The 26,585-nt window shown below is 37.2% G+C and overlaps 1 protein-coding gene across 2 annotated transcripts; it reads left to right on the top strand.

The window, feature by feature from the left end:
* Window positions 1–269: 269 nt before the first annotated feature.
* HEPACAM2 (HEPACAM family member 2) lies at window positions 270–24,334 on the top strand. Of its 2 annotated transcripts, XM_048305493.1 has the most exons (10): window positions 270–405; window positions 5,918–6,268; window positions 7,401–7,685; window positions 13,235–13,531; window positions 16,408–16,533; window positions 16,621–16,645; window positions 16,771–16,808; window positions 18,090–18,163; window positions 20,324–20,436; window positions 23,661–24,334. In XM_048305493.1, the coding sequence occupies exons 1-10, from the start codon at window positions 336–338 to the stop codon at window positions 23,668–23,670; spliced, it is 1,389 nt and encodes a 462-aa protein (XP_048161450.1). In that variant the 5' UTR covers window positions 270–335; the 3' UTR covers window positions 23,671–24,334. The 2 variants fall into 2 exon arrangements, with proteins under 2 accessions (XP_048161450.1, XP_048161461.1); XM_048305504.1 differs by lacking the exon at window positions 23,661–24,334 and having other exon boundaries at window positions 20,324–20,440.
* Window positions 24,335–26,585: the final 2,251 nt, after the last annotated feature.

Raw genomic sequence — 26,585 nt, forward strand, 5'->3', positions numbered from 1 at the left:
AGTTAATAACTGTATAACCTGTTCACTTGGTGCGTTTACTTACTTCTATTAATTAAATGTACTTTGTATTGTGTGCCCCATTTATTACATTCTGTGTCATATTTGCTGTGACCGTCGGGGCAGGGTTATGATAAAGTCAGAGGCAATGAAGATGGGTGCTCATCTAACAGGTGCTCCACTCCCTTTGTTCTTTGTATACACATATTCAAATCACGTAAGGCAGGGGACAGGATAGGACCTGTTAACTCATTGCTGATTTCCCTAGCAAATAAACCAGCAGCTGCAGGTCCAAGCCCTGGCTTAGTGCTGAGAAGGTGGCATTTGTGTGGGACAGGATGCTTCCATGGAGCCCTTTAGCAAACTTTTTTTGGGACTTACAGTGCAAAATATATTTTCTGCTTGTAGGTAAGATAAGATATGAATTATATTTGATTGCCATTGTGGAAATGTGAATTGATTATATAAGATTTATCTTTATAAATTTAAAGATATTTCTGTTGTATTGTCAGATGTTTTATTTCAGGAAGGTAGCCTAAAAGCTTTTCATCAGATAGTGGCAACTTGTTTTGTAGTTGAAGCTAAAGTTTTAGCAGCTGAACAAAAATGAATGCTATACATAATCTCTATGTAAAACGTGGGTATTGATTAAATATATATAATCTACATTTAAAACTTGAGTATTGATTAAATATATATCATTACATTTTATTGAGTAATATATACATTGTGCATTCTTTTTGACAAATCAGGCTGGACAGGTTCTGAACCAAGGATTATACAGAAGCTGTTACACTTCTTTAAAAGTTTATTGAGACAACACTGATAACATTATTTTTCACTTCTTTATGATTGATTAATTTATATGTAATACCTAAATGTAATTGGTATTGAAACTAAGTTAAGCTTTTAGTCAACTGAAGAATGTCTCCCCGTTAATAGTGCATTTGTTTGGTGTCTGGGTGCAGTTCTCATTAGGGTGCATTTGTTATCCGTGCAATGGATAAAAAATAGATGTTCTATGTACTTTGGCAGAAATATCCTGTGATCAAATGTTAGATAAACTTATTTCTACAAACTACTGTAACAATCTTTTTTTATATTTAATTGTTTCTGTAAATGTCAACAGAGGAAATATATATTACAAATGCAGTGCTTCCTCTAATCATTCACGTATAAGAACAATTTTTCTTTTATCATCTTTGTGAACGTCACAGTTCTAGCTTATTATAGAGTCACTTAGTTTCCTTGATTTTGAGCTCAATACTTTTTCAAGACTTTTGGCTTTGTAATAATTGATGGTTTATATGACGAATATTGGATCTCTTCTTTAAAAATGAAAAATATTTGGTTGATAAAAACCAGTGACTTTGTTCTTTACCTACTTGATCACTTTATTGGCTATTTCTCATTAAAATCCTACAAGAGCTATTGTCATGCAAGCAGAGTGCTTTAGAGTACATCTTTGTTCACCAGGAAGTCTCACACCCTTACCCATACTCATTTTCTAGTAAGGGAAATTGCTGCTCATACTTTATATCATGATGAGAATCAGGTGCGTTGGAGACATGACACAAAGGCCACTGAAGACATTGACCTCAGCAAATAAAACTGAGTCCTGTAACAAAGCTCACTGGAACTTTTTCTTGGGCAAAAATCCCAATCCAGGGAAGAGTATGCCTGAGTTTTCCATGATATAAATGGAGGTATAGAAATTGCAGCTTTCCTGGACCTTTACACCTGGGTTGTTTGGGGTTTTTTTTCATAAATGAACATACCTGTAAAAAGGGGGGAAAAAATATTATCACTGATCTAGAAACATTTTCATTTCTCACATTTCAGGAGAGCTGAAAGGGTAAATGAACACTCTGGTGAAAAGCCGTTGAGAATCCAAACTCACTTAGATAAGGAGATGTGCATGTTAAATTCAGAGAATGCTAAAACCTCGCTAGGCAGGTTTCAGTTTATGCCATAAACTCAAAAGTTATGTCATAGTTTTTTATTTAAACTAAAACTGCAGCTCTTGTTTTATGTCAACAACAATTCTGTTGTGCTTGCTAATACTGGTGATAGCAAAGTGAGATGGAAGCAAAGCACAGATCACTGAGCTCCAAATGGAGGTCGTTGTGGTACAGCCCTTACGATCATTTTACAAAAACTAGGTTTTGGAATTCCGTTGTCTTGGAAAAAAGTGTATTATATTTGGGAAGCTGTAGGGATAGGCTTAAATTTTATGGAATTTTTGCCTGATAAATACGAATTTAGTTTGACACATTGACTTGATTTTGCTATTAACATTAATTCAAGGATTAGTCATAACAGTCTTCAGTTTAAATTAAAAATTAAAATTAGTCTAATACAAGTGAATCATAGAACCTTTTAGGTTGGAGAAGACTCTTAAGAGCATCAAGTCCAGCCATAAACCTAACACTGCCATTTCCACCATTAAAGCATGTTCCTGAGCACCACATCTGCACATCTTTTAGGTACCCCCAGGGAGGGTGACTCTTCCTCTTCCCTGGGCATCCCATTCCAATGCCTGACAACACTTTTGGTGAAGAGCATAACCCTCTCAATAAAGAATATTCCAGACTGAAGAAGACATGATCTCTGCGAAGACCAGAATTCTGCCATCGCTGCTCCTGTAAAACCCGTGCTTTTGACAGAACACCATTATTTAATAACTTGCCCCACTCTCAGCCTGCCTTCTCCCTTGCCCTGCCAACCATGGAGAAGCTCCTGTGTGATGTTGGCACTCCACAAAATCACCCCAGCAAAGCCAGAGAGAGCAACAAGAACTGGAGTTATCCAAAGCCACTCCTGAAGGGACTGAGGGGAAAATGGGGTTTCTGCCCTCACCCCTCTGGTCCTAGCTAAAACAGTTTCCTTAACTGCAGATCAAAATCTCTTTCCAAGACATTACACAGAGCCAATTTTCTCTGTGAATCAAGTGGGACAAAGTTAATTTGCAGTTTCTATTCCCACAGTTTTTTAACTGCAGAGAAAATAGATTTTCCAGCCCCTATTCTCTTTTCTTTACTCTTATGCTGTTACCTTCCATACTGGTGGTCCCAGTTATCCTGGTGCTCACAAGATCTGCTTAGGTTTTGTGCTAATTTTTTGCACAAACAGATCTGTGAGAAATATTATTTGTTTTCCATATTTTGTGACTGCACTGCTTCTGTTACTGGCATGTTGTCCAACAGCACAATCACCTATTTACAGCTAAATAAACCCAAAAATTGAACAGCATTGTGCATAAAGAATGAGTAAGTTTATGGACAGATCTTTTAGTTACAGATCTCTCTGTGTTTGAGAGATGTGTTTGTTTCAGTTGATCTAAAAATTGAAATGGGTGGTTATATAACTGGTGGGTTATGTGAAATAGATCTCCAGCATTAAATATTTTGTGAAGGATTCTCCCAAGGAGTCTCTCTTTTTCAAGTGGACAACAGCAGTTTAAATCTGATTTGTACTGTAAGGTTGTCAGGGAGCATATTAACGTCTGAGAAGTGTTAGAACAACAAAATACTTAATCTCCTGTTAACCAGAGTCTAGCAATCCTCAAAGAGTTGTGCAGTGTTAGAAAACTGCGAGAACAGCAGGCTACAAATAGTGTTAAAAAGGGCTAGGGGAGCAGCCTTCAATTTGATGTGCATCATCCGTTTTAGGTTTTTCATCTAGAAAGTTAAGTATGTAAACATCTCTGTCCTATGTACCCCCACTTAAGCCATTTCACATTTTTTCTACACTCTTTTTTTACCCTGTTCTCCTCCTGTCTCAGCTGAACCCCAGCCAGTTCTTTGCAAGTCAAAGTCCATGCAGCCTGAAGCCCTCTGCCTGCTTCCTCTTTAGCCCCCATTAGTGAGGGCTTGCCAGATACTCTGTCAAGGGATTTCACTTTCTGTATATTTCCCTGTTAGTATTCTGCAGCATTTCCTTTGGTTTTCATGTCATGCCCTCAGAAATGCTGTGAGCTATCTTTAGCTGAGTGTAATACTGCTCTGCTTTATGAAAAGTGAAGCCAGCCACAAAATTATTTTCTTGGGGTAGATTCTGTACAGCATTGCTGGCAACCCATGAGCCAGTCCCCTCACACACCATCTCTGCTCTGCTACTTTGCATGCCCTTCCAGAGTACCTCTGACAATAATTACTGGCACTACTGCTGCATCTGTAGCCATCGCCCCCTTTTTGTGTCCCCACCCTGATCCCCAACAGGTTTTCCTTGCAATTAAGTCGTGGCAAACCGTGCACTAAAATTTGATCATTCTAACCCAAAAGGTATGTGCAGATACCATATTATGCTACTGAGTTGATATTTTTATCTTTTTCTGTCACATAACCTAGGAAATTAGACAAAAATGAACCTTTGACAATTTCTGTCATAAAGAATAATGATATGAAAGTAGGAATTTAAGAAATAAAGTTACCTCTGCATCATATTAATGAACACAGTCACATATTTTTCATACATAGCTCCCTCTGCCCTTCCCTACCCACCCTCCTCTCTCCAGGTAGAAATTGATTCCATGTACATCAGCTGGGAAGTTACTTTTTGATTACAGGTATTTGTGAGCATGTCAAGAATCACAAAATCTCAGATTAGAGGGACGTCAAGGATCATAAGGTCCAACCAAAAATGATCATTAGCAGGACGAGAATAGATGGTGAATGGTGGAAAGTGTTGCATGTTGTCCTGGGCAGTGTGTTCTCAGTCTCCAGTGTGTTCTTATGCAGTAGCAGATGGATTACTTAAATCACAGTTTTTACATTTCTTACTTGTAAGGGGTTTCTTTTTCCTAGGGTTTTTTAGCACTTGCAGCATGCTTTTCAGCAAGATTGAACACAAATCTGAGCAATCAAACCTGCAACTAGAGTCAATTGGAGTTGCATCTTGAACGTACTAAAATGTCTTTATAAGTATTTTGAAAAATCTTGTCTTTAATATTTCAAATTGATCATCCAAAATGAGTCTGTATGTTTGCTGTTAATTTTCTCTGGGCTTAAATTCTTCATCTGTAAAGTTCTATCAGTTAAAATGGTGTTGTGAGATCAGTTCATTGCTATTCTCGTGAGTGCCATGGAAAAGTTAATGTGAAAATCAATCGCTTAGTCCCAAGACTAAAGTTTTAATGGTGTTCTATAAATATGTCTTAAGCCAGCACAAGAAAAATTATTTAAAAAATATATGGGAAAGGCAATGATTAACTGAGGAGTGAACTTTTTGCACCATAACAGAGACAGAATTCTTGGAATACAGAATTAACCATGTGGCTGAATATTTCACTTTTGTGTGTATCAACAGCAAGCCTTAATTCTGCCAATTTCTTAAGACTGGAATGCTTGACTTTTGCAAGCTTAGTATTGTTTCTGGAATTTAGTCTTACAGGTACAGAGCAGTCAGCAATAATAACAGCAACAATAATAATATGTAGTTTTAGTCAGACATCTGTGAAAGTGCTGCTTGTCAGATTTTCAGTCAGTTTCTCAGTATAACTGGCAGAGTACCTAAGAAGCTCCTTTGTAGCTGAACCAACCCCGAAAAAATCCTAAAAACTGAGTGATCAATCCAAGATTGTTAGTGTAAGACCTAGAAATATGAAATATTTTGAAGGGAAAATATTTTATACATTAAGGTAAATGTACATTATCTCATTTTTGTCAAACTTTCAACAGTAAAAGATCCTTCCCTTGGCTTTTTGTATAGTTTGAGGCTAGAGCTCTGTGGCTAGATCCAGCTTCAAGGTCAGTGAGCTCTTGCCCCTTTCTTACTTAAAATCTGAGTTATAACCATGCAAAAAAATGTAAGTTTTAGCCTTGAGAGTTTTTCCACAGTGAGGATTTCTCATTTGAATTTTCCAGGTTTTCCATTTGTGTTTTGGGTTTGTTTATTTGTTTGTTCTTTCATTTTTATGCAGGTATTTGTTCTGCCTTAAAATTGACAGTACCATCTCATACCATCCATGGTATTGAGGGGCAACCACTTCATCTTACTGTTGACTACAATTTCAATGCTACAGCTTCTGAAATCCAGATAATTTGGCTTTTTGAGAAGTCTCAAAGTAATCCAAAATACTTGCTTGGCTCTGTAAATCAAAGAGTAGTTCCAGACTTGGAATACCAGCATAAATTTACCCTTATACCACCGAATGCATCTTTGAGGATTAATCCATTGCATATCAGTGATGAAGGCAATTACATTGTAAAAGTCAATGTCCGTGGAAATGGGACCATAGCTGCAAGTCAAAAGATTCAAGTAGCTGTTGATGGTAAGTCAGTGACAGATAGTATCTTCATTTCGAAAATAAAATTACAATAGTTTTGAAGTACTGGTTCTTAGTATCCGGTTATGATACTGTCTCATTTAATGCAACCATACATGAATAAATGCTAACAATTAAGTGATGTTGTTTTCTACTGCTGCTGGAGGGAATACTAAAATATATCTTTAAGCAAAATTAATATATTCACTGATGTTTCTATATCATAAGGAAAAAAACTGAAGAGGTATAGAAACACTTAAGACTAAATTAGACAGACTTCTAAAAAATATGATTTGATAAGTTTCTGCTGTGCTATCACGAGGATGCATTGAATTTCAAATAGTCTTTTTCTCTGAACAGCTTTACCTCCTGTAACAAAGAGAAGTCATTGACTTTTGCTGGTGACTGTAGCCCTGTGTCTGTAAAAGAAGCCCAGATCTGAATTCATGAAGTACTGACATTTTCTCTTTAGACTCTGCTTTCTGTATTGGGGACTTAAAAGAAAGTGGAAATGGGAAAGAATTATCTAAAAGGATGACAAGAGGCTTCTGTAATGTATGGATTATACAGAGGTATATATACAGAGGATTATACAGCCCTGTAGCTGTTGGGCTTGAAAGGAATGAGATGAATGACGTCTTGAGGTGACAAAGTTGTAGCTGCCATTTTACTCCCAAACCCATCCCAGTTTGCAGACATCTTCATGACCGGAGCACCCATATTTCAGTGGTGCCCAGTGTGGGCAAAGCTGTGGGCAGTCGTGCTGAGAAGTCACACACAGTGGGCAATGTCATACTTTGCGCTCTTTTCATTTCTGTGGACTCAGTGATTTGTATACAAGAGGCAAGAGGCCGTGGTACACCTGACTGCAGCCTTTATCCTATTACCAGTAATATAAACAGTCTGGTTTTATTTATGCACCATAACAATTCTTACAGTCACCAGCTGAGAATATGGCCTTCTTTTTTTAACCTTTAACTACATTTAAGAGATAAAACTTGAAATATGAGTAATTTCCAGAGAGAATGATGATTGCTATTTGAACTATCTTGACCATGATGACTGTAATATAATCATGTAATCATGAATGTAATATAATTATCACTTTAACAACTCTTCATATCTCTTTATTTTACAGTTCCAGTCACAAAGCCAACTGTACATACTGAACCATCTTCAGGGGTAGTGGAGTTTGTAGGGAATATTACCCTAAAATGTACTGTGGATAGAGGTACAAGGGTAGCTTACCAGTGGATGAAAAATGGGAAGCATCTCCATGCTGGCCCTAATTATATCTTTTCATCAAACAATGCTACACTTCTAATTGTTCCTGTTGTAAAAGAAGATATTGGAAATTACAGCTGTCTGGTATCTAACCCTGTCAGTGCAATGGAAAGTGAGATAATTGCACCAATCATATATTGTGAGTATATGAAATATTCATTATTATCTTTGTATGAATAATTTCTCTGGAAGGAGTGCCTCCAAATATGAAAACAGGCAGAAAACAGTTGAGCTTGTTTGTAATAGCTCTAACTTAAAATGGGATAATAAAATTATTCAGTGTTGTGTAGTTGTGAAGATCAGTCTCAACTGCGGAATTCAAATAGGAACTTCAAGATTTTCACAGATGTCTTCAGATGTTACTCAAAGGAAAAAAATAATTAAATTGGTCTACATAAAAATATTGTTCAAAATGGAAACAACAAACAGTATCAAAAAGCCAAGCACAGGAAGTACCAGGCTGAAGGACTGCTATTAATGGGTTTCTTCAAAATCATTTCAAGTCCAGTCCTTTTTAATATTTCCATTAATGGCACCAGAAAAAAGATAGGGAGCATCTCAATGAACTTCATTTATGACACTAAATAGGAGGGCTGAATGACAGTGACAAAATAATAGAGCTGGGATGAAATTTGCTAGTAGAAAAGGAAATGGATATGCCCTTTCAGAGAATAAAAAACATGAACTTCTGCTGATAAGATTGAGATTGATTGGAAAGTAATCAAGGCAGTGAGTCTGGGGGATTGAGCTATCACAAGATATCTATGAACTGATAGCATGATTCAGCCATGTATTTTGACTGGAAATGAAGGCACCTGAAAAACCAATTGAGTTGCAGGAAACAAGATTGATTTAATCAGCATTCAACAATTATACTATAAATCTTAGGGCATTCTCATTTTGGTCCATGTCAGGCATTCCCAGTGCCTCCTCAATTTTCAAGTAGCACATGCTACACATATGTGACCCTGCTATGCTCTAATCCTCATGTCCTCAGGGGTCGAATTATCCTTCTCAGAGGAGAGCTGAAATTAGGTTAGGACTTACTTTGCCACCAGTCCTATTCATATATAGCCTGTTTACCCAGGGGCCAGTGTGGAAGGCACAGTGCAAGGACTGGAACTGGATTCCTGTCCAGCCAAGGAGTGGTGCTCATTCCTGCTTTCACCAGGCTCTGTCATCTGGCAGCTGGTAGGCAGCCCATGTTCAACTTGTTATGATTGCACTCCCAATATATTCAAAACCTACGTCTCTTACATCTCTAGCTCTCATATTTTCCTCCTCCTCCTTTTATCTCCTTTCATCTCTGATTATCTATTTTGCTACCCTTTTTTAATTGTAACTTGGAAGAATTGGATAAGGGGGTGACTTGCATCTAAACTATGAGGGAAATCTCCACACTGCACCAGAAGAGAAAAAGACTGCCTAAATTACCAGAGGTGAACAAGGATATTGTTAGATATGAGCTGATGTAAGCTTATAAGATTGACAGCAGTGCAGACTTGAAGAAGCAGTTTCAAAGAGTCCTAAACAGGGCAAATATTAATGGACCTTTCATCTCATTATACAGAGGAATCATGATACTCTGATCTACAAGGAAATAACCAGTACTGATGGAGCTTTTACTTATCACTACTGTAATTAAAAAAAAAAAAATCACATTCTTTCCTCAAGGTAGCACATTTTTATATGCCTGCTTTTGTAGAGAACAGTCTCAGCTCACTTATGTGCTTAAAGTGCTAAGAAAGAAAGCTGAAGGTGTATGAATGCAGTTCCTCTACTGTGTTTCTCACTTTAATGAGCTGTGAATCAACCTTATACAGGTCTCTCTTCAAACTTGAGACACTGTATCCAGCCTGACAGCCTTCTTCCAATGCAATAAAGTCAGGTCAGGCTAGAAAAACATCTGCCACTCTTGCTGCCTTTCTGACAGCTCTGTTTGTTGCACAGCCCGTATGAGATTTGAATTTCTGACCTGTTGCACACAGGATTGTCTCCAAAGCACTGATCACGCTGACAGGTGCCTGGGACACTTGCTCTGACAACGTGTGTGCCCTTCAGTCCCAGCTCTGGTACTGCTTCTTCCCGTCTTCCTCACTCAATTACATGCATTTGTCAGCAAATTTGTAGAATCTTTCCAAGTTCTAAATTGGAAACCTGGTTTTGACCTGTTGTTTACCAGAATTTTAAAATCGCAAAGTTACTTAAGTGTCCACATTTCTTGAATCTTCTGCTGTTTGAGTGGTTGTGCTATACATCTCTATCAAAAACCTTGAGATTCACTTTTTCTCCATGTGTGTAAATATTATTGTGTATGCATTTTCAGAATGTCCTTTGTAATTCATCAGAACTGAGGGTTTGCTTTGTGCATAATGTAAAATCTGAAAAAAAAAGTATTAAGAGCAAACAATGCAATGCTGAAAGGCTGCAAATATATATGGTATTCTCTATATCCAAGTCAGTGATGGGAATTGGGGTCTTACTTCCTGAGCTATATGAAGTCACCTAATTTGGTTCAACCTCTGCCTGCAGAAGTAGTTTGTCTCCCAGCTCCCAGTTGTCAATAACAATCCAGAACAGGCCCCGGGATCTCTGTCTGCCATATGTCAGTGCTGTGGGGGAGTTACTGGAGGTGATAAAGAAAAGGTCACTCATGGTAAATACCTGCCATCTGCTTGGAAACTGTAAGAGTCTCGTAGTGATAGGAGCAATTGGAAATATTCCCACAGAGCAGTAAATTGTTACTCAGAAAGATTGATTTATTATTTTACACATCATTTAGTTAACTGGTTTTACTGAGACAAGAGGCAGTTTTCTGTAGAGAACAATACTGGGAAGGGAAAATAGAGCTGAGGGATCCATGAAGGCTGTAATTGTGGGTTTTTACTGAGTATGAGAAGTGTTTTTTAATTCGCATTTTATTAATATTATCCTGCTTCTCCATTAGTTATGATGATAATGCAGCCTGGAACATGGCTATTGCAGCCGTGTGACTCAGAAACAAGTTATTTCAAGACTGGAAGAAGCTGCTGTCCTGTAGGCTGCAGCAGACACTGTTGTACTGTGTTGATAGAGTTGAATTTAGCAGACCAAGTGGGATTCTCTTCCTCAAGTCTTCCAAAAGATAGAGTATCCTTAGTACTAGAGAGGTAATGGTTCATTGCCTGCTTTTTAGAATCATCCTTGAAGCTGTGTATATCTGTCAGTTACACCGTGTTTGGGGACCTTGATGTACACAATGCCCAGGAGAGGCAAAAGATTGCTCCAGGCAAAGCAGAAGGGTAACCCGATCCTTGTGTTAACTTCAGCAAGGAATGCCACTTTTCAGATTTTGCCAAAATTTGGCTACTTCTTAAGATAATCTCTCTTTGATTTTTTCAAAGTTACTTCCCCAGCCAGTGTGTGTCAGTGTTTGTATAATGATTTTTTTCAACTTGCAGCTTTCGTTAAAATCTAGTTCTCCATGTTATCTCTTTATGCTGCACTGTTATGATACTGACAAAAAAAGCAGAACTCAGTTCTGATTCTTTTGAAGGCTGTGGCAAACCACCCACTACAGTGAGGGGGCATGGGAACCAGTCAGCTATTCTTACCATTAATCTCTGTTAACACATATCAAAGCCATATTATCAGTGAAAATAAAAGCTAATTTTCTTAAGAAGGGCGAATTGGATTGGAAGAACCATGGAATGCTCTGAAAAGTAAAAAAAGTATGTTCCTGCCTATAAATAGTGTGTGAGGGGCTTTATTTCATTTATGAAAGTGTCAAAGATCAGTACATCTCTTCTCCTTTTGGATCTGAAAAAAAAGGGAAGTAAATACCTGTATGAGGTGAGCCCCTGTGAAAACCTCCCCTTCCACAGAAACATGCAGCCCAAGTGAGGTCAGCCAAGCCAAAACAGTGGGGTATAGGTCTGTACTTCACAGAAATGGTCATTACAGAGTCAGCTGGCTCTTGGAGACAATAAAGCAAGTGGCTCAGGAACTGCAGAGCCTGTGAGGAAGCAGCCCAGCATCTAGAACTTTAAGAAATGCTTTGATTCTTCAGAGTGGCTGCTGCAATGTAGGTGGGAGCAACACTAATTCATGCTGAAGTGAATTTGTATTTCATTTCCCAAGAAAATATTATGCGTGATGTTGGCCATTCCTTAAAATGAGACTGCAAAAAGCTTACCACTAGGAAGTAAGTAGAGAAAACGGAAAGGTTGACAAGTTTATGTTGTGAAATATGGACATTTACTTAAATGTGGACTAAACTGAGGTCATACGTGGTGATCTATATTCTCTTGTCTAAGACTTAAACAGAAAAAACCACAAAATGGCCTGGTTTGTGCTGTGTGCTGGTGGCTTAGGTGTTCTTGAGAATAAATGAGTCTTATAAAAAAAAGACAGTAAATAGAAGTGTATATTAGAGGAAGTTCTAACAGCATCCTGAATTTGCTGGTGGGAGATAGAGTCTGAAATGTACCAGTGTGCAGCTTCATGTAACAGGGACTTTCCCATTCAAACCCAGCAACATTATCTTAATTCTTCCAGACAGCCATAGGAAGGTGGAGATATTACTCAATTCCACTGTACTGTCCGCATTTTGTGCTACACCACTCTGTGTGAGGCAGCTTTATTGATCTTCAGAGATCCTACCAAAAAGATACTCTGCATATTTTCTTCTTTGGCTCTCTCAGTATTAGGTCTGTACATTTTTGGTTATCCATGTAAGTCCTCAGGGAATTAGCAACATTGAAATCATTAGGTTGTTTTGGGGCTTTTTAAACTAGAAAAAGTGATTTAATAAGGCACACTTCAAATATTATATGCTCTACATTAATTTACTTTGATAACTGTAAAAATAATTTTAATGTGTAAAGATATAAAAGCCCCAATGATCTGAAATGTTCTAGTAAAAATAGCATGAGAAATATTCCTTTAACATTTAAGTATATTGTTTCCCTTTTTATTTTCCTATGCAGGTTACACTAATAATACTGATCTGCTAAATTTTTTGAGTAATGAACACATGACTATGGAACAACATATGCTTCTTCTAAGTATATTCAGGAAAACAACTTTTCTTTCAGCAGAAGGGCTTACTCTTGAAAAAAACACAGTTGTTGGAATAGTACAAGCCTACTAAAGTGGAGGGAAAGTTAAAGTTTATTCTAGCAGTTATTTATGGAAACATTTTTCTGAACTTATCTAAGGTACATCCCACTCAATATTATACCTGTAAGGTAGTTCCCTAAATAATTATTATACTGTAAATTATTGCAGTGAATGTAATATTCCAAGGCTAATTTGTACACTTTTAAATGTGCAGAGAAATCACTTCTGCCAGTAAGTTTGACATTGAAGTAGAAATCAAATTATGTCCCTGAAGATGTGCTCCTTTACTTCATAGAAATACAACTGATTTCAGTTTTCATTCTTTTTATCATACTGAGAAATACATAATCGTGCTTTTTCCCTAAACAGCAATTAGACCAGTATTAAATGGGTTAGCCTGAGCTAAGCCTGGCACAAATCCAGTTATTGAACAGAAAGCCTTTTAATTGAAATGACTGAATGCCAGCCATTCTAAAGGCTAGTTTAATTTAAATATTCTGACTTCAGAGATACACTTCTGATTAAAGTTTAATTATGTGATTTGATTTTCATCTTCTCACTATATTTCCCTTTTTTTTTCCAATGCAGATGGACCTTATGGACTTAGAGTCAAATCAGACAAAGGTCTGAATATAGGGGCAGTGTTTACCGTTGACATGGGGGAAGTTGTACTGTTTGACTGCTCGGCAGATTCAAATCCACCAAATATCTATTCATGGATTCAGAGGGATGACAATACCACTCAAGTAATCAAATATGGACCCCATCTGGAAGTTGTATCTGATAAGGTGGCCCAGAAGACAATCGATTACATGTGCTGTGCTTTCAACAATGTGACTGGAAAACGAGATGAAACTCATTTCACAGTTGTGGTTACTTCTGTAGGTAAGAATGTAACTTCATTGCTGTCAGCATACGTGTGAGTGGAGCGTCAGCCCCAGAAAAAGGAAGTCATTCTTAGAATATGTATCAAAATTGAGGTCTTGCTAAGTATATAGTAAAGGGGCTTTTGGACATTCTGTGAGATACAGGTTTTACTTGCAGTATGACACTGCTCAGAACACAACCCACTAAGACACTGAAGTTTTGTGGGATTTTGTTACAATGTTCATGCAAATGATTTCCCTGTCATATTTATGAATCTCTGGATTGATTGCTGGGTTCTGAAGAACACATGCCTTTATTTCTCATACACTATAATCTCAGCTCCTGTACAATTGTGTTCGACAGCAACAAAGCAGTTTTTCAGAAAATCTCCAGAAGCATAGAGCGAAGAACAAGATATTGAGGAAGTCTGATATGTCTTCTCAGTACAGGTGGATACAAGTATTTCCAAATAAGGAATTTATGCTATTGATGTTCAACAAGATAGACTAAGATTGCCTATTGGAAAATTTAACAAAGCAATTTCACTTGTGCTGAGCAAAGAGGTCAACCATTTGTTAGTCTGGTAAACAAGAAGAGGAGATGTCCATCTTTCAGGCTGACTTACTGATTCATCATAAATCCAGGGCTTTCAATATGCTGGAAGGAAGATGTGTTGCAATTTCGTAGTAAGAATACTGCACTCAAAAACTAAATATTGTGGTTAGTAGTGAAAGCAAATGCAGCCAGAACTGTGTTGATAGAAATAAACATGACATTTCTCCAGGAAGTTCATGTAAGCTATGATACTCAGCTGAGCTTTCCTTTCAGAGGCCAAAAAGAAGGAAAGACTCCACAGATTCATGTTTAGTTGCACTTAAAATAATAGATTTGTTAATTTCAAATATTTTACTTAAATCTTATTAAAACATTTTATCCTGTGTATGTAAAAATATAAAAAAGATAATTTCCCCCCTCTATAGCCATTTTCTTTTTGATGAGTGTTTATTCAAATAGCACTAAACCCAGATGTCAAGGCTATACTTTGCAGAGCAGCACTGACTGATTGTAGGAGGTGTGAATTCACACATAATTCATTCTCAGTGATGCTGCTCAGGCTAAATTCTGATTGCAACTGAATAAACCTACTAAGCAAAGACTGTGAAAATTGTCTATATTTCTTTTCTTTATCCCCATAATCCTAGATACAGAGCCTGGACCATGGCATTCAAAATAGTGGAAACCCTACTTTCAGTAGCGACAGGAACTCTGATGTTTCAGAAGATCTTACACAACTTCCCCATGGGACAGAAACTCACCTATATGGTGCTATAGACAGCTGCCTAATTAACCCTAAAAATTATCAATGAAACAATGATTTTAGTAAGTTACAATGATATGAATAATTGCAGTAAGTTGTTACCCAGTTTTAGCCAACATTCTAAAATAAAATGCGGTATCTCATGTACACAAGTCATTGCTCAGTTTTCAAGTTTAGTCAGCTTGAGTGTGTTAAATGCATGCAAAGAGCATGTCTTTGTTTTCTGCACTGATATATCTGTGGAGATGTGATTTATTGAGTCTCCGTTTGAAATGACTCACTTTAAAGAACAATTTGAAGGACTCATATGATTCTCCAGCATTTGGACTTTTCCTTTCTAAGGAAAGCAGTACACTGAAGGACTACAAAATAATTGGTGAAATTGCAGTGATTTATTTTCCCATGTCTTTAGGACACATCTGGCTAGAAAGCCTCATATTTAATCTTCATGAAAACCACTGCACATTTAGCCAGCACAATGCCAGTGAATTACATGGAGATGTAAGTAGATGTAAGCAATTCTAGCTCTCTGCACAGGAGCTCATCTACTACTGGAAACATATCCAGCTAAATAATATACATTTTAATTGTACTAATAAATCTGGCACTAGCAAATATGCAACATTAATTCACCTGTATGGATTGTGACACGTCCTCTAATTACATTAATTCTGCGCAGTTCAGAGCAAAAGGAGGAAATTAAGAGTGCACAAGCAACTATGTCTGGCGTTTCCTAACTTTCACATTCTTGTCTTTGCAAACTCACTGCAGATGTTTTCCATGTGCTTTTAAGTATGTAATCTATGCAATTTGTGTTTGTGTTGTATCAGAAAATCCTGCTGGAAAACTGCTGCTAATGCATACCTTAGCAAAAGGCCTGAGCAAAGGAAAGACATATTTTGAATATGTTTAGATATGAATACAAACAAACATAACATGGTGGAGTCACCATCCTTGGAGGTGTTTAAGGCAAGACTGTGCATGGAACTTAGTGCAATGGTGGTCTTTGGCCATAGGTTGGACTCAATGGTCTCAGAGGTTTTTTCCAACCTAATTAATTCTGTGATTCTGTGATAATTTATTGGTTTCTGATGTGGTTTGATAAACAACCAGACTGTCAGTGATCTGAAAATCTTTAGAAAAAGCCTAATGGATCTTTCGTCCTCTCCTCCTTCATAGATCCTACTGCTAGGAGGATTTCCCTCCAATCTAGCACAAGCTGCTCTCTCACCCTATTTTTTGGTAGTACAGTGTCTTTATGCCTCAAGTTATAATATGCATCTTTTTCTGGTGCTGTAATTTGTGGATTACATTTACTTACTTTCATTTAGCTCTAGGCACTAATTTGCTCTGGAGTCTTATCTGATATGCATATCATTGCTTTTTCAGTTCAGGAGATTTGTGGGGAAAAATAGATATTACCCATTCACAAGACCCCACATTTTGTATCTGTTTTGTATCCCTATGCAGGTTTACTAGCTTCAGATTAATTTAAAAAAGATGAATTTTTCTGTGTCATTGTAGCACATTGTAAAGAACAAGAAATTAAATACAATACTCATCTTTTTTGTCACAGGGTTGGAAAAGCTGGCCCAGAAAGGAAAATCTTTGTCTTCTCTTGCAGTAATAACAGGAATTTCATTATTTTTGATCCTAGCTATGGCCTTTTTATTCCTATGGAAAAGCTATCAGCCACATAAAGGTATGTAAAAGTTAAGCACAGTCCAGCTCTTCTTTTGGACCATTGGAGCAAAAAGAATAATTTTTCTTTTTTTCTTCTTCTTTTCAGTGATACAACAGAAGCTACAGAGGAGGTACAAAAATAATTCATTCTTAGGTCTACAAGTCCTTTCCATCCAGAGAATTGCATTTTTATTAATATTAATTTTCTTTCTTTGGCTTATGATGTCAAACTGAGAAACATGTTTATGTTTTCTAGGGCAGAGGCTGACTACAGAAAGGCACAGGCCTTTTCAGGTAATGGTAATGAAATAAGTGTGAGCATAAGGTCAAAATCCATTCCTGAAAAAGAAAAATAGCATCCCCACATAGAGGAAAAAAAAAGAAGAAAAGGAATAAAAGTGTGTTTTTATGTTGGGTTGCACGCCTCTATAATCACTTAATTAAGATAAGACCTAAATGAGAAGTCAGCATGGGTTTAGCTCATGTCTGGAGCTCATAGCAGTATGTACTGTTGCCTTGAATTCTACCTGTTAGTCCCAGTATTCTGGGATTGGAATACCTGTATTCCGCTGTTGTGACCAAAATGACTTAAATCAATGTTATTCTGGGATAGCAGTGAGAGGTGATACGCTGTGGGAGGATTACAATTGAAAATGTTTGTGGCATCAACTGTTACCAAAATCATGAGACAATGACATTGCAGTATACATACCTTCTACCATATTCTGTACTATTTTCTGTGTCATCAGGACCCAGAGTGGTTTTTTCACTGCCTCTTTTCCCTCCACAATCCTTCCCACATGATCCTAGGCAGGAGATGCTAGAGACTAGCCATCCTTTGGAAGGATATCACTTTTATTCCCATTCCTTTCTACCAAAGCATCAGAGCAGACCATAAACATGCACAAGGATAGGGAAGTATATGAAGCTTAGGAAGGTAAGAAATTCACTTGAGCACAGAGGGCCCATCACCCTGGCAAGTCATATCAAAGGCTGGAATCTTAACCCTGTTGTTAGTGCTGCAACCTTTGCTGTGGAGTAATGCCCAAGAGACAACCAAGAGCCTCAGATCTCCTGGACAGTACGAGGGTAGATAAAGAGACTAACTACACCTAAATACACGCTGTATCTGAAGACCCAAATAATACTGTGGCACCTATTAGTACCATGTTCCCTTTTATTATTCTCAGCATTATAAAACATTCAGGTGCTACTGCTTCACTACACTATAGTTGTGCTGAATTTATGAATTCAGCCTCTTTTCTATGGGAAATGAAAGTAAATTGGTCATTTTAGCCTTCCAGAATAGAGAGTTTGAATGTCTCTATCAAAATTGTTGATTTTGAGGTTAGGAAGAGGCTCCTCACTTGGTCCAAGGTGTGGGAAATCACCAAGCAGCTCTGCAGCTGTTCTGCCTTGCTCCACACCAGTTTAGGAGTTTGGCAGGGAAGTGGTTTAAAGCAGATCACATAACCAGTATTTGGGTGTTTTAAAAATTAGGGCAAAATACATTGCCAGTCATTATTTTCCAGGTTCATATTGCGTATCTTTTTTTAATCACTGTTCTAACTTCAGGACATGAAAGTGCTTCAGATGATTTTGGGATATATGAGTTCATCACATTTCCAGATCTTACCAGTGGTTCTAGGGTATGTGGTTTTATATCATAAACAGACAGTTTAGTTTCTCTTCTATTTCTCTAAGTATACTAAAATCTGTACTAGAATCCTTCTGTAGGTTTGCTTCTGTTGCTTTTTATGGATGTCTGTATGACACCATATTCATGGCTATTGTTCACCCAGTACTTGCTCTTTCCTTCCTGTGTTAGTAGTTCAGTACTTTGTAATCGACATAGTGCAGTAAGGAATAACCAAGCTCTAAAGACAGCAATCTCCATTCAACTACCCTATATTAAAAGGCTGTTTGCAGTGTTGAGTAGTCGGGTAGCACTGAAGCACTTGTGTCACACAGACAAGAGTACTATTGTGACGCCATTTTCTCCCTTGACCCTAATATTTCTGCTCATGCAGCATTCAACCATGGCAGTGCAGAAAAGGCTCAGGGGGAGTATTTAAAGTTTGAATGTAAGCTAAGTCTCAGCTATATTTCACAAAAATTATTTTGTTAGCTTTATGTATTGTGGGGGAGGAATTAAGCAAAGGAATTTTCCTTGCAGATAAAAAAATCCTGCAACATTTGCTGCTTCCTTGCATTGTGTCTTTGCTGACATTACTGTATAGGAGTTGGAGATCATTCTGATGTGATTTAAAAGGACAAAGAAAAAAATTAGAAACAGCCACAAAATTTAGGGACAACGGTAAAACTTGGAGGAAGTAGAAGAAAGACTTTCCCTTTGCTGGGGAAAATTGCCAGCAATGTAATCTTGTTCCTTCGGAGAGCATCAATTTGGTCAGGTAAGGGAGAGCTCTTAAAGCATGGTCACATTGTCACACCTAATTTTTTTTATGATTAGTACTCAAAATACATGATGTCAAAAACCAGTCATATATTAATTAATTATCTTCTCTGATGGAGTTAGATGTTTGAAAGATACATTTATAGGGCTAAAGTGCTACCACAAATGTTAGTGGAGAGGACAGACTTTTACAGCAGCAGAGATAAAAGACTTTTAGAAAACAGAGGAGCTGAACTGTATCTGTTATAATTTGTGCCAGTAAGAGTCTAATTAAGTTTAGAGATCAGGCCCTAAATCATTACAGCCTTAAGCACACTAAGTGATAATCACACGTAAGTGATATTATGCTGAAGAGGGTATATTTAGATTACATATTAGGAACAGATTCTTTACTGTGAGGATGATGAGGCACTGGGACAAGTTGCCTCAGTTGCGGATGTCCCATCCCTGGAAGTGTTCAGAGTCAGACTGGACTTCAAGCAACCTGGTCTAGTGAAAGATGTCCCTGTCCATGGCAGACAGGTTGGACCTGGATGATCTTTAAGGTCTTCCAGCCCAAACCTTCTATGATTCTATATCCCTTAAGCTGATCCTATCACAGTATCACATTCTTGCAGGATCAGGGCCTACGTAGGTCAGGAGGGAGAGAGCAGTGTAAAGAACAACAGGATGGATGAACAAGCCATGAAATCTACTATAATTTCCAGTAAAATTTCAAGAAAGAGGAGAAACTCCACTGGTTTATGTTCAGCTACTCAAATTTATAGCATTGTAGGTTAAGTCCACATCTGATCCACTGCTTCATTTTAGTCCGCAGAGAAAGGGGAAAATAAGAAAGTGGTGATAATGAAGAACTGGAGGTTGGGTATAGGCAGAAAGATTGGTATTTCCTTATGGATGCAGAGTCTAGGTAAATCTGTCTTGACATAAGAGGAAATTAATATACTTAACATATTGAACAGTCAGTATTACTTGACTTATGAAAATTACTTGCATTTCTCTCTCTTTGACCGGCCAGTAGGAGCTTTATGCTGAGCCCATGCCCTGAATATTTCCTGCTTTTTTACTGTCTATTCTCCTGCTTTGCTCTTTATTAAAAGTTTCTTTCTTGACTTGTGGTATGTTAATATAAAGTATTTGCTGTATTAAATGCAAAAGCTGCATCCTAAATCTTTTAAGGGGCTAAATGTATTTAAAACTATTACTTGCCTTACTATTAATGTGATGAGAACTTACCCAAAATGAAATGTAAACTAGCAGAGATTACCTGTTCAATCCACAAGCAAAACTGTGATGAAAAGTTAAAAAAATTACAAGTTACATTATCTGTTTAATTTCTGTTGAATCTTTTCCTATTTGTACTTATAGTAGGAATACACTTTGCTGCTTTCAGGTTTCAAGTCAATCTGTTCCTGGCTCTGACTTTGTCGCAGGCCAGGATATGCTAAGTACGGTTTATGAAGTTATTCAGCACATTCCTGAGCAGCCGCAACAAGACCACCAACAGTAAGTTACAGACTGTGTTCACTCACGTGGTAGCTCAAAGACAAATACTTTTGCACCCAGAACAATTTACATATTGGTAGATGTTTTTTTATTCCACTGAGAGCGTTATGGAAGGAAAGATATAAGCTACCTTAATTCCTCCACTATTTCCTATCCAATCCCCCACTTTTCTTCAAGACTCCAGTCTGTTGTTTCATCATGCCAGTTTTGTTAAAGTGTGAAAAACAAAAGGTAAGATCTTTGAACACAGCTTCAAATGAAAATTCCCACTTAATTTAATAGGGCACCAAAACATCAGCACTTCCTACTGAGCAGGTTAAATATTCAGTCAAGGCAGTTTAATTGGCACATAGCTTCCAGACCTGTCAGCCATGTGCCAAGTAGAGTTAGGGTGGGGTTTTTTGCAATGTTGAAACTGGTCAGCTGTATAATAATCAGTGGTTGTTGAAATAGTCACTGAAATATTAACAGACTAGTACTTGAGTAAGCAGTGTCTCCATAGCAAAAGAATTCTTGTTCTGTGCTACCCTGGCTGGGAACTCCACAGAAACACTTTTGCTGAGTTAAATACCAGGAAGGCCCCAGCACATTGTGCTTATGTCTCATAGACCTGGTTTTGTTCAAATCACCTACTGAGTATCACTTACTGGCATAAGAAGGGTGAATACACTAAAGTTTCTGTAGTTGTGGTATAGCTGCCATAAATCTGTTGTGAATATTGAACATATTTCTTACAAATTAAGAACAGCACACAAGACTTTATTTGGTAACAAGCCTATTATATCACGTTTTCTATGATTTTTTAATGTGTTTTGTTTCTTTTATACTTGAAAAGAAAAGTACACGCTCTTAACAATATGCTAATCAGTTGCCTGAGTAATCACAATGTTTATGTGACTACATTAGTATGCAGTACTTAAAGTACAAAAAATTTTGTGCAGGTTATATCTTCAACTGTGTGTCCAAGTTATGTATGAAAACATGCAGCCATGCTTGTCAAAACAAGCTGGTCAGTGAGAAAACAACACTGAATTGCTAATGATGTTTTTGTTCTGCTTGGGATTTTTCACTTTGAACCCTAAGATTTTTAAAGCCAGATGTAAAAAAATACCATTCATAAAGTACGTGTTTTCTTACTCTTCCTCTTACATGCCTTCCTTCTCAACTTTCTCACTGATACATGACCTCTCTGAAAAAAGGAATAAATGCAACAACAACGTAACTTGAACTTTGTGACAATTCAGAGTTCAACTAAAACTTTGCAAAGCATATTCTGTAGTTGTAAAGGACTCATTTGCATAAACCAATTTTTTCTGCTCTTTTCATATTTCATATTTTGAAAAGGAAACATAGGAAAAATTTTCACTAATAGCACAAAATCTGCTAAGCATGATGCTGAGTAAAGTACTCAGATTAGAAAGACCACATTCATGAATTTTCCAGTTCCCTGATCTGCTGAGAAGGAGCACTCTGAGTGGTAAATAAATAAGGATAACTAAGTCAATTCTGATGCTTACAGCAGGATGCTTCAGCTTTCAGTATAAGGGAGAAACAAAACACCACAGAACAGAGAATGAAGCTGGGAAAGTAATTGCAGACTCCTGTAGTGCAAAGTAATGATTGCTTATGGATGAATCCCACAGACTTGGTATGCAATCATCTGTACAATAATCAGCAATATTCATGGGAAAAATGATACAAAACTTGTCTGCACTCTGTTTATGGCAGGAATCTCTCCTTGTAAAAAGCAAGAGAACAGATTTTATGGGAGCCAAACAGATTTGTTGGTTAAGTGGTCACTTTATTCTTATTCCAAGTGCTTCTGACTGGAACTGCTGTGATTTCACTGATTTCTTAAAATAAATATGTAAAGAAAAATCAGTCAAAAGCAATGTTTAATTCTCAGATTTACAGTTTGAGAATCTTTCAAATCCTCACTTTGAATGTAACTTCACCAGAATTAGCTGGTGTTTTCTCTCCTGCTCTTAGAAATCCCAGTGACAGTATCAGAAAATTTGCAGACTAGTCAATGCCTAACACCTGGGAATAGCCATTTCCACTTTTCGTCATGCTTTTTGCAGTCTTTTTATCCTTTCATTCACAAATGCACTTTTGCCTTTGACACTAAATAATTACAAAATTTTTGATGCACACCAGCTCTTGAAAGGTAGAAATACTACTGGAAAATAATTAAATTCTTTAACCCTCTTGGGTTTGGACTGACAGACTTACAACTTAATTGCAGTCAGAACAGGAGGTGAGATGATAGCTGGCTTTGCACTTTTACATTCATGTGCTTCCATTAGTTGCTTTTCACAACAGTCCTTTGTAGATTCACCTCCTCTGCTCCTCCAGAGAATCAAAGGGAAAACATGAAGTCAGATTTTGAGGAAATTGTTCTGCTCCATCTCTGGACTCCATAGTCACAGGGAGTTACGGGATAGTCACATACTCAAGTATTTCATTAAACAGATTCTTTTAAGCCATTTTGGTTTGATTCTTTTCTCATCCTTGGACATTTTTTTACACTAAATATAAATCCTGTGACAAACTGAACAACAGGTTCTTCCTCATATGGAAGAAATCCAAAAACGACTGCCAAAGCTAATGAGCAAGAGGTTTAGCCAGCTTTCACAGATAAGCACTGACAGCTCATAACTGTATTGCTTACAAAAACTGTTTGTAACTTAAGTTTCATTTTCACTCCAAATGAAGATAATTTTACATCATCTTCCTCTCCTCTGATCCTTACTGTTTCTCTCATATCTAGCATTAACCATTTCACAACTTTCTGCTCTGCCAGCTGTTGAAGAGCAGTAAGGATGCAAAGCCTTGCCAGGCATTCGGTACAAGGTTGTACTGTGGACTGCACTGGCTCAGTTCATGGTTACCACCACCCTTTGGCAGGTACACTATTGTTGTACAATATGAGCAGCTTGAAATCGCTGTACAGAAAGAGCAGCAATGCAGGATGCCATATTAAGCATTATGTTATTTATGGCTCAAACCTCTGTTGTCTTTTAAAAACTAGACATACTATGCATACTAAAAATTTAGTCAAAATCAGTGTGTTGCAAATATGTCCCCAGAGATCTTATTCAGGCTGAAGAACTGCTTTGTGTTTAGAACTACTGGTTTGTTTACATGTTTGCAATTGTTCTTTTAAAGAACAGAAAAACAGTATTGTGGACAATTGTCATATATATATGTATGTTCTTTCCTAGATGTATATGAAGATACGGGAACAGGAAATCAAAGCATCTGAAAATACCAAAGTTACTTCTCTTTCTTTATGATATATTGAAAGGAAATGCCAACAACTCCAAGAGTAGCAAAGGCTTATGCCACCTTTTCTTGAAATAGCAACTTCTCTTCAGACTGACAATCCCTTTCCTTGGGGTGCTCCAAATTGCCCATTTCTTAATTCTTTTTTTCTTTTTTTTACATAATAATTCCTTGGAAAGTATGGATATTTTTAATTCTTTTTTTTTTCTTATCAGTGAATACAAAAGACAAAGGGATAGCTTAAAAAATGCACTATAAAACATGCATCTTTTTTTTAAAAACAATTGGCAGAGGCACAAGTAGGAATCAGGCCCAAGATGCCATCCATGCTTGTTTTATTTAAAAAATTGCAAAAAATAGCATACAGGAGGTTTTTGTATTTGGGTTGGCTTTCACAGGAGAAGACCTCCATACTGGCCTGAAAAATAATAAATGCAGTATGTCAGACTGCAAAATACATTTGGGATTTAAAGTAAAGTCAGTCTTTTAACTCATTTAATGTGACATAATTTACAAGCATAGATACTGATCTGTCAGGCAGTTACAGTTTTAAAATGTACATACATATATTGTTCAGAATAATGTGTTCTCATTAAATTCTGTTTCCTTTGCATTTTAACTGGTTTTCTATTTGCTGATGAAGAGCCTGTTTCTCATTGACTAGGAGAGCAAGTAATATTCAAGTTATTTCCAAAAGCCGCAGAAAGTTCAGGGTATTTGTACATTAAGATAATTCTCCAGTGCAAATGAAACCAATATTACTCTGTTTAAACAGTGTGCTACAAGTCCCTTTGCAAATAGAGGAACACTCTTCCAGAAGCTTCTGTTAGCTGACTTCTGAATCCTGCAGGAAAATTCACTATTATTTCCACAAGGTCAGCTATTAGTTGGTGTCAGTTAGATGCAGTCAGGGAAAAGAAGAAATATGAACAGAATTAATCTACAGGAAAAAAAAGATACTTCAGGAACGGTTAATTGTGCAGAAAATGAGAAAGCATACAGTGTGTCCACGCTTTAAGATGGGCTGTATGGTACTATTTAGAGCACTCTGTATTATGAAAAATAATTTGCACTTATTTAAAGTATCTCCTTAATCCATATTTACTAAATATTCTTCCGGTCTCCATCTTTCAAAGACAAGGAAAAATAACATGGTTTTCAGTGAGCATTCTGATCTTGTGAGGCTGAAAAAAAAGGGAAAAAACAATTGCACCATTGTGCATGAGAAAAATAGGATTTGGCATTTCACAGAGGCAGCAGGTGAAGCCCAAATATGCAAGAAGTAGTGACATGATCTCAAAGATAACGTAGTCACCAGATTTGCTCCCTAAGAAATAGCCATCTGACATGAAGGCATCTAAGGCAGAGGCTCTAAGTAGGAACATTTGGGCAGAACTCTGAAAGACTGAGAAACTTAGAGAGTTCCCCATAAATTCCTCCGTTGTTCAGTCAAAGCTGATTTCATGTGTGTTTCAAATTGGGACAGCTCTTTGGGATTTGCAAAGTCTGATTTTCACGCTCTTTTTTCCTCCTCTTCTTGGTGGAGCAATAATTTTAATTGCTCTGAAGGGAGCATGCTGATTTCTGAAGTGCTTGAGACCATTCCATCTTACCACACTGCATGTCACTGCAGGCCACAGGGCAGGAAATGCAGATAAATTGAGAAAAAGTAGTTTCTCCACCTCTGGACCCTCTGTATTCAAAACTGACAATCATATATATTTTTCTAAGGTTTTGTGGGGGGAAAAAAAGAAATCAGGTCAATTTCAGTTCCAGTCTACATTCTTTTAAGCTCACCTATATATATATGCCTAAGTGCATTTTAAGGGTCCCAAAAGATTTTGTTTCAGAATCTGTGCTCATGTCCCAGTAAAAGATGAGCAGAGTGTTTTGGATTAAGCCATTCATCAATAGTGTGAGATGACTTCAGCAGTCCAATACAAAAGTCCACCATAACAGTCTTTTAAACTTCTGAAAAGTGCCTGTAAAAATACCTGTAAATTTAATAAAACAATTTTGTTTATGCATCACGTAATGTCTAACAGTTCTGTGTGTCCATGCATTTTCACTGGAAAGGACACCTATCATTAGGTTGGAAATAAGAAACAAAAACCTGCCTGTTGCAAGTAAAATGTTCCTTGGATGCCCCGTATGCTGGTCGTGGCTGCCACATTCCTACTCTCCACTTACAACAAAAATTCACAGCGAAAAACTGAACTGGTAGGGAAATTTATTTTACTACAGAAAGAAGCAAAACTGTCTTAAATAATTCTTCTAGCTATGGCAGCAGAACCAGCTCTGCAAATAGGAATATGTTATTGAAACAGACAGAGAGCAAACACAAGCAAGTCATCTTCTGCTTATAATATATTGTTCTCATCTGTTTTTGTTTCATTGTGTCTTGTGTATTACTGACTGTTAGCCAAAAATAGACTGGCATAAATTCCTATTCAAACTGTGCTCATTCTTTACAGTTCTTCCAAAATTTGCACAGTGCATTGAGCTACTTTTGGTGGAGAAATCCATTTGGTGGAGGTATAAAAACAATAAACTGTGAGGAAAAAACCAATTCTGAAATGTCACAGAATCTTAATGGATGACAAAGAAAACCTTTACATATTGTACGCTTGCCCCTTTTTCACTGCTACCACAACATTCAAAAGAGATTGATAAGCTTTTATTTATTGATGTAAAATCTATTCCAAATTTTACCAAAGCAAATGGAGTGTGTGTCCATTGAACTAGATGATGTATACACTGGGAAGTTCAAATATGAGATGGGGATAATGAGAAAGCAATGTGAAATGGGACAGGGGGAATTAAAAAAATCCTCTCTTGTTTTTTTTCCCCCATTCCTTTTGGTG

Source organism: Corvus hawaiiensis, chromosome 1 (assembly GCF_020740725.1).
Source record: "Corvus hawaiiensis isolate bCorHaw1 chromosome 1, bCorHaw1.pri.cur, whole genome shotgun sequence".
NCBI classification, from domain to species: domain Eukaryota; kingdom Metazoa; phylum Chordata; class Aves; order Passeriformes; family Corvidae; genus Corvus; species Corvus hawaiiensis.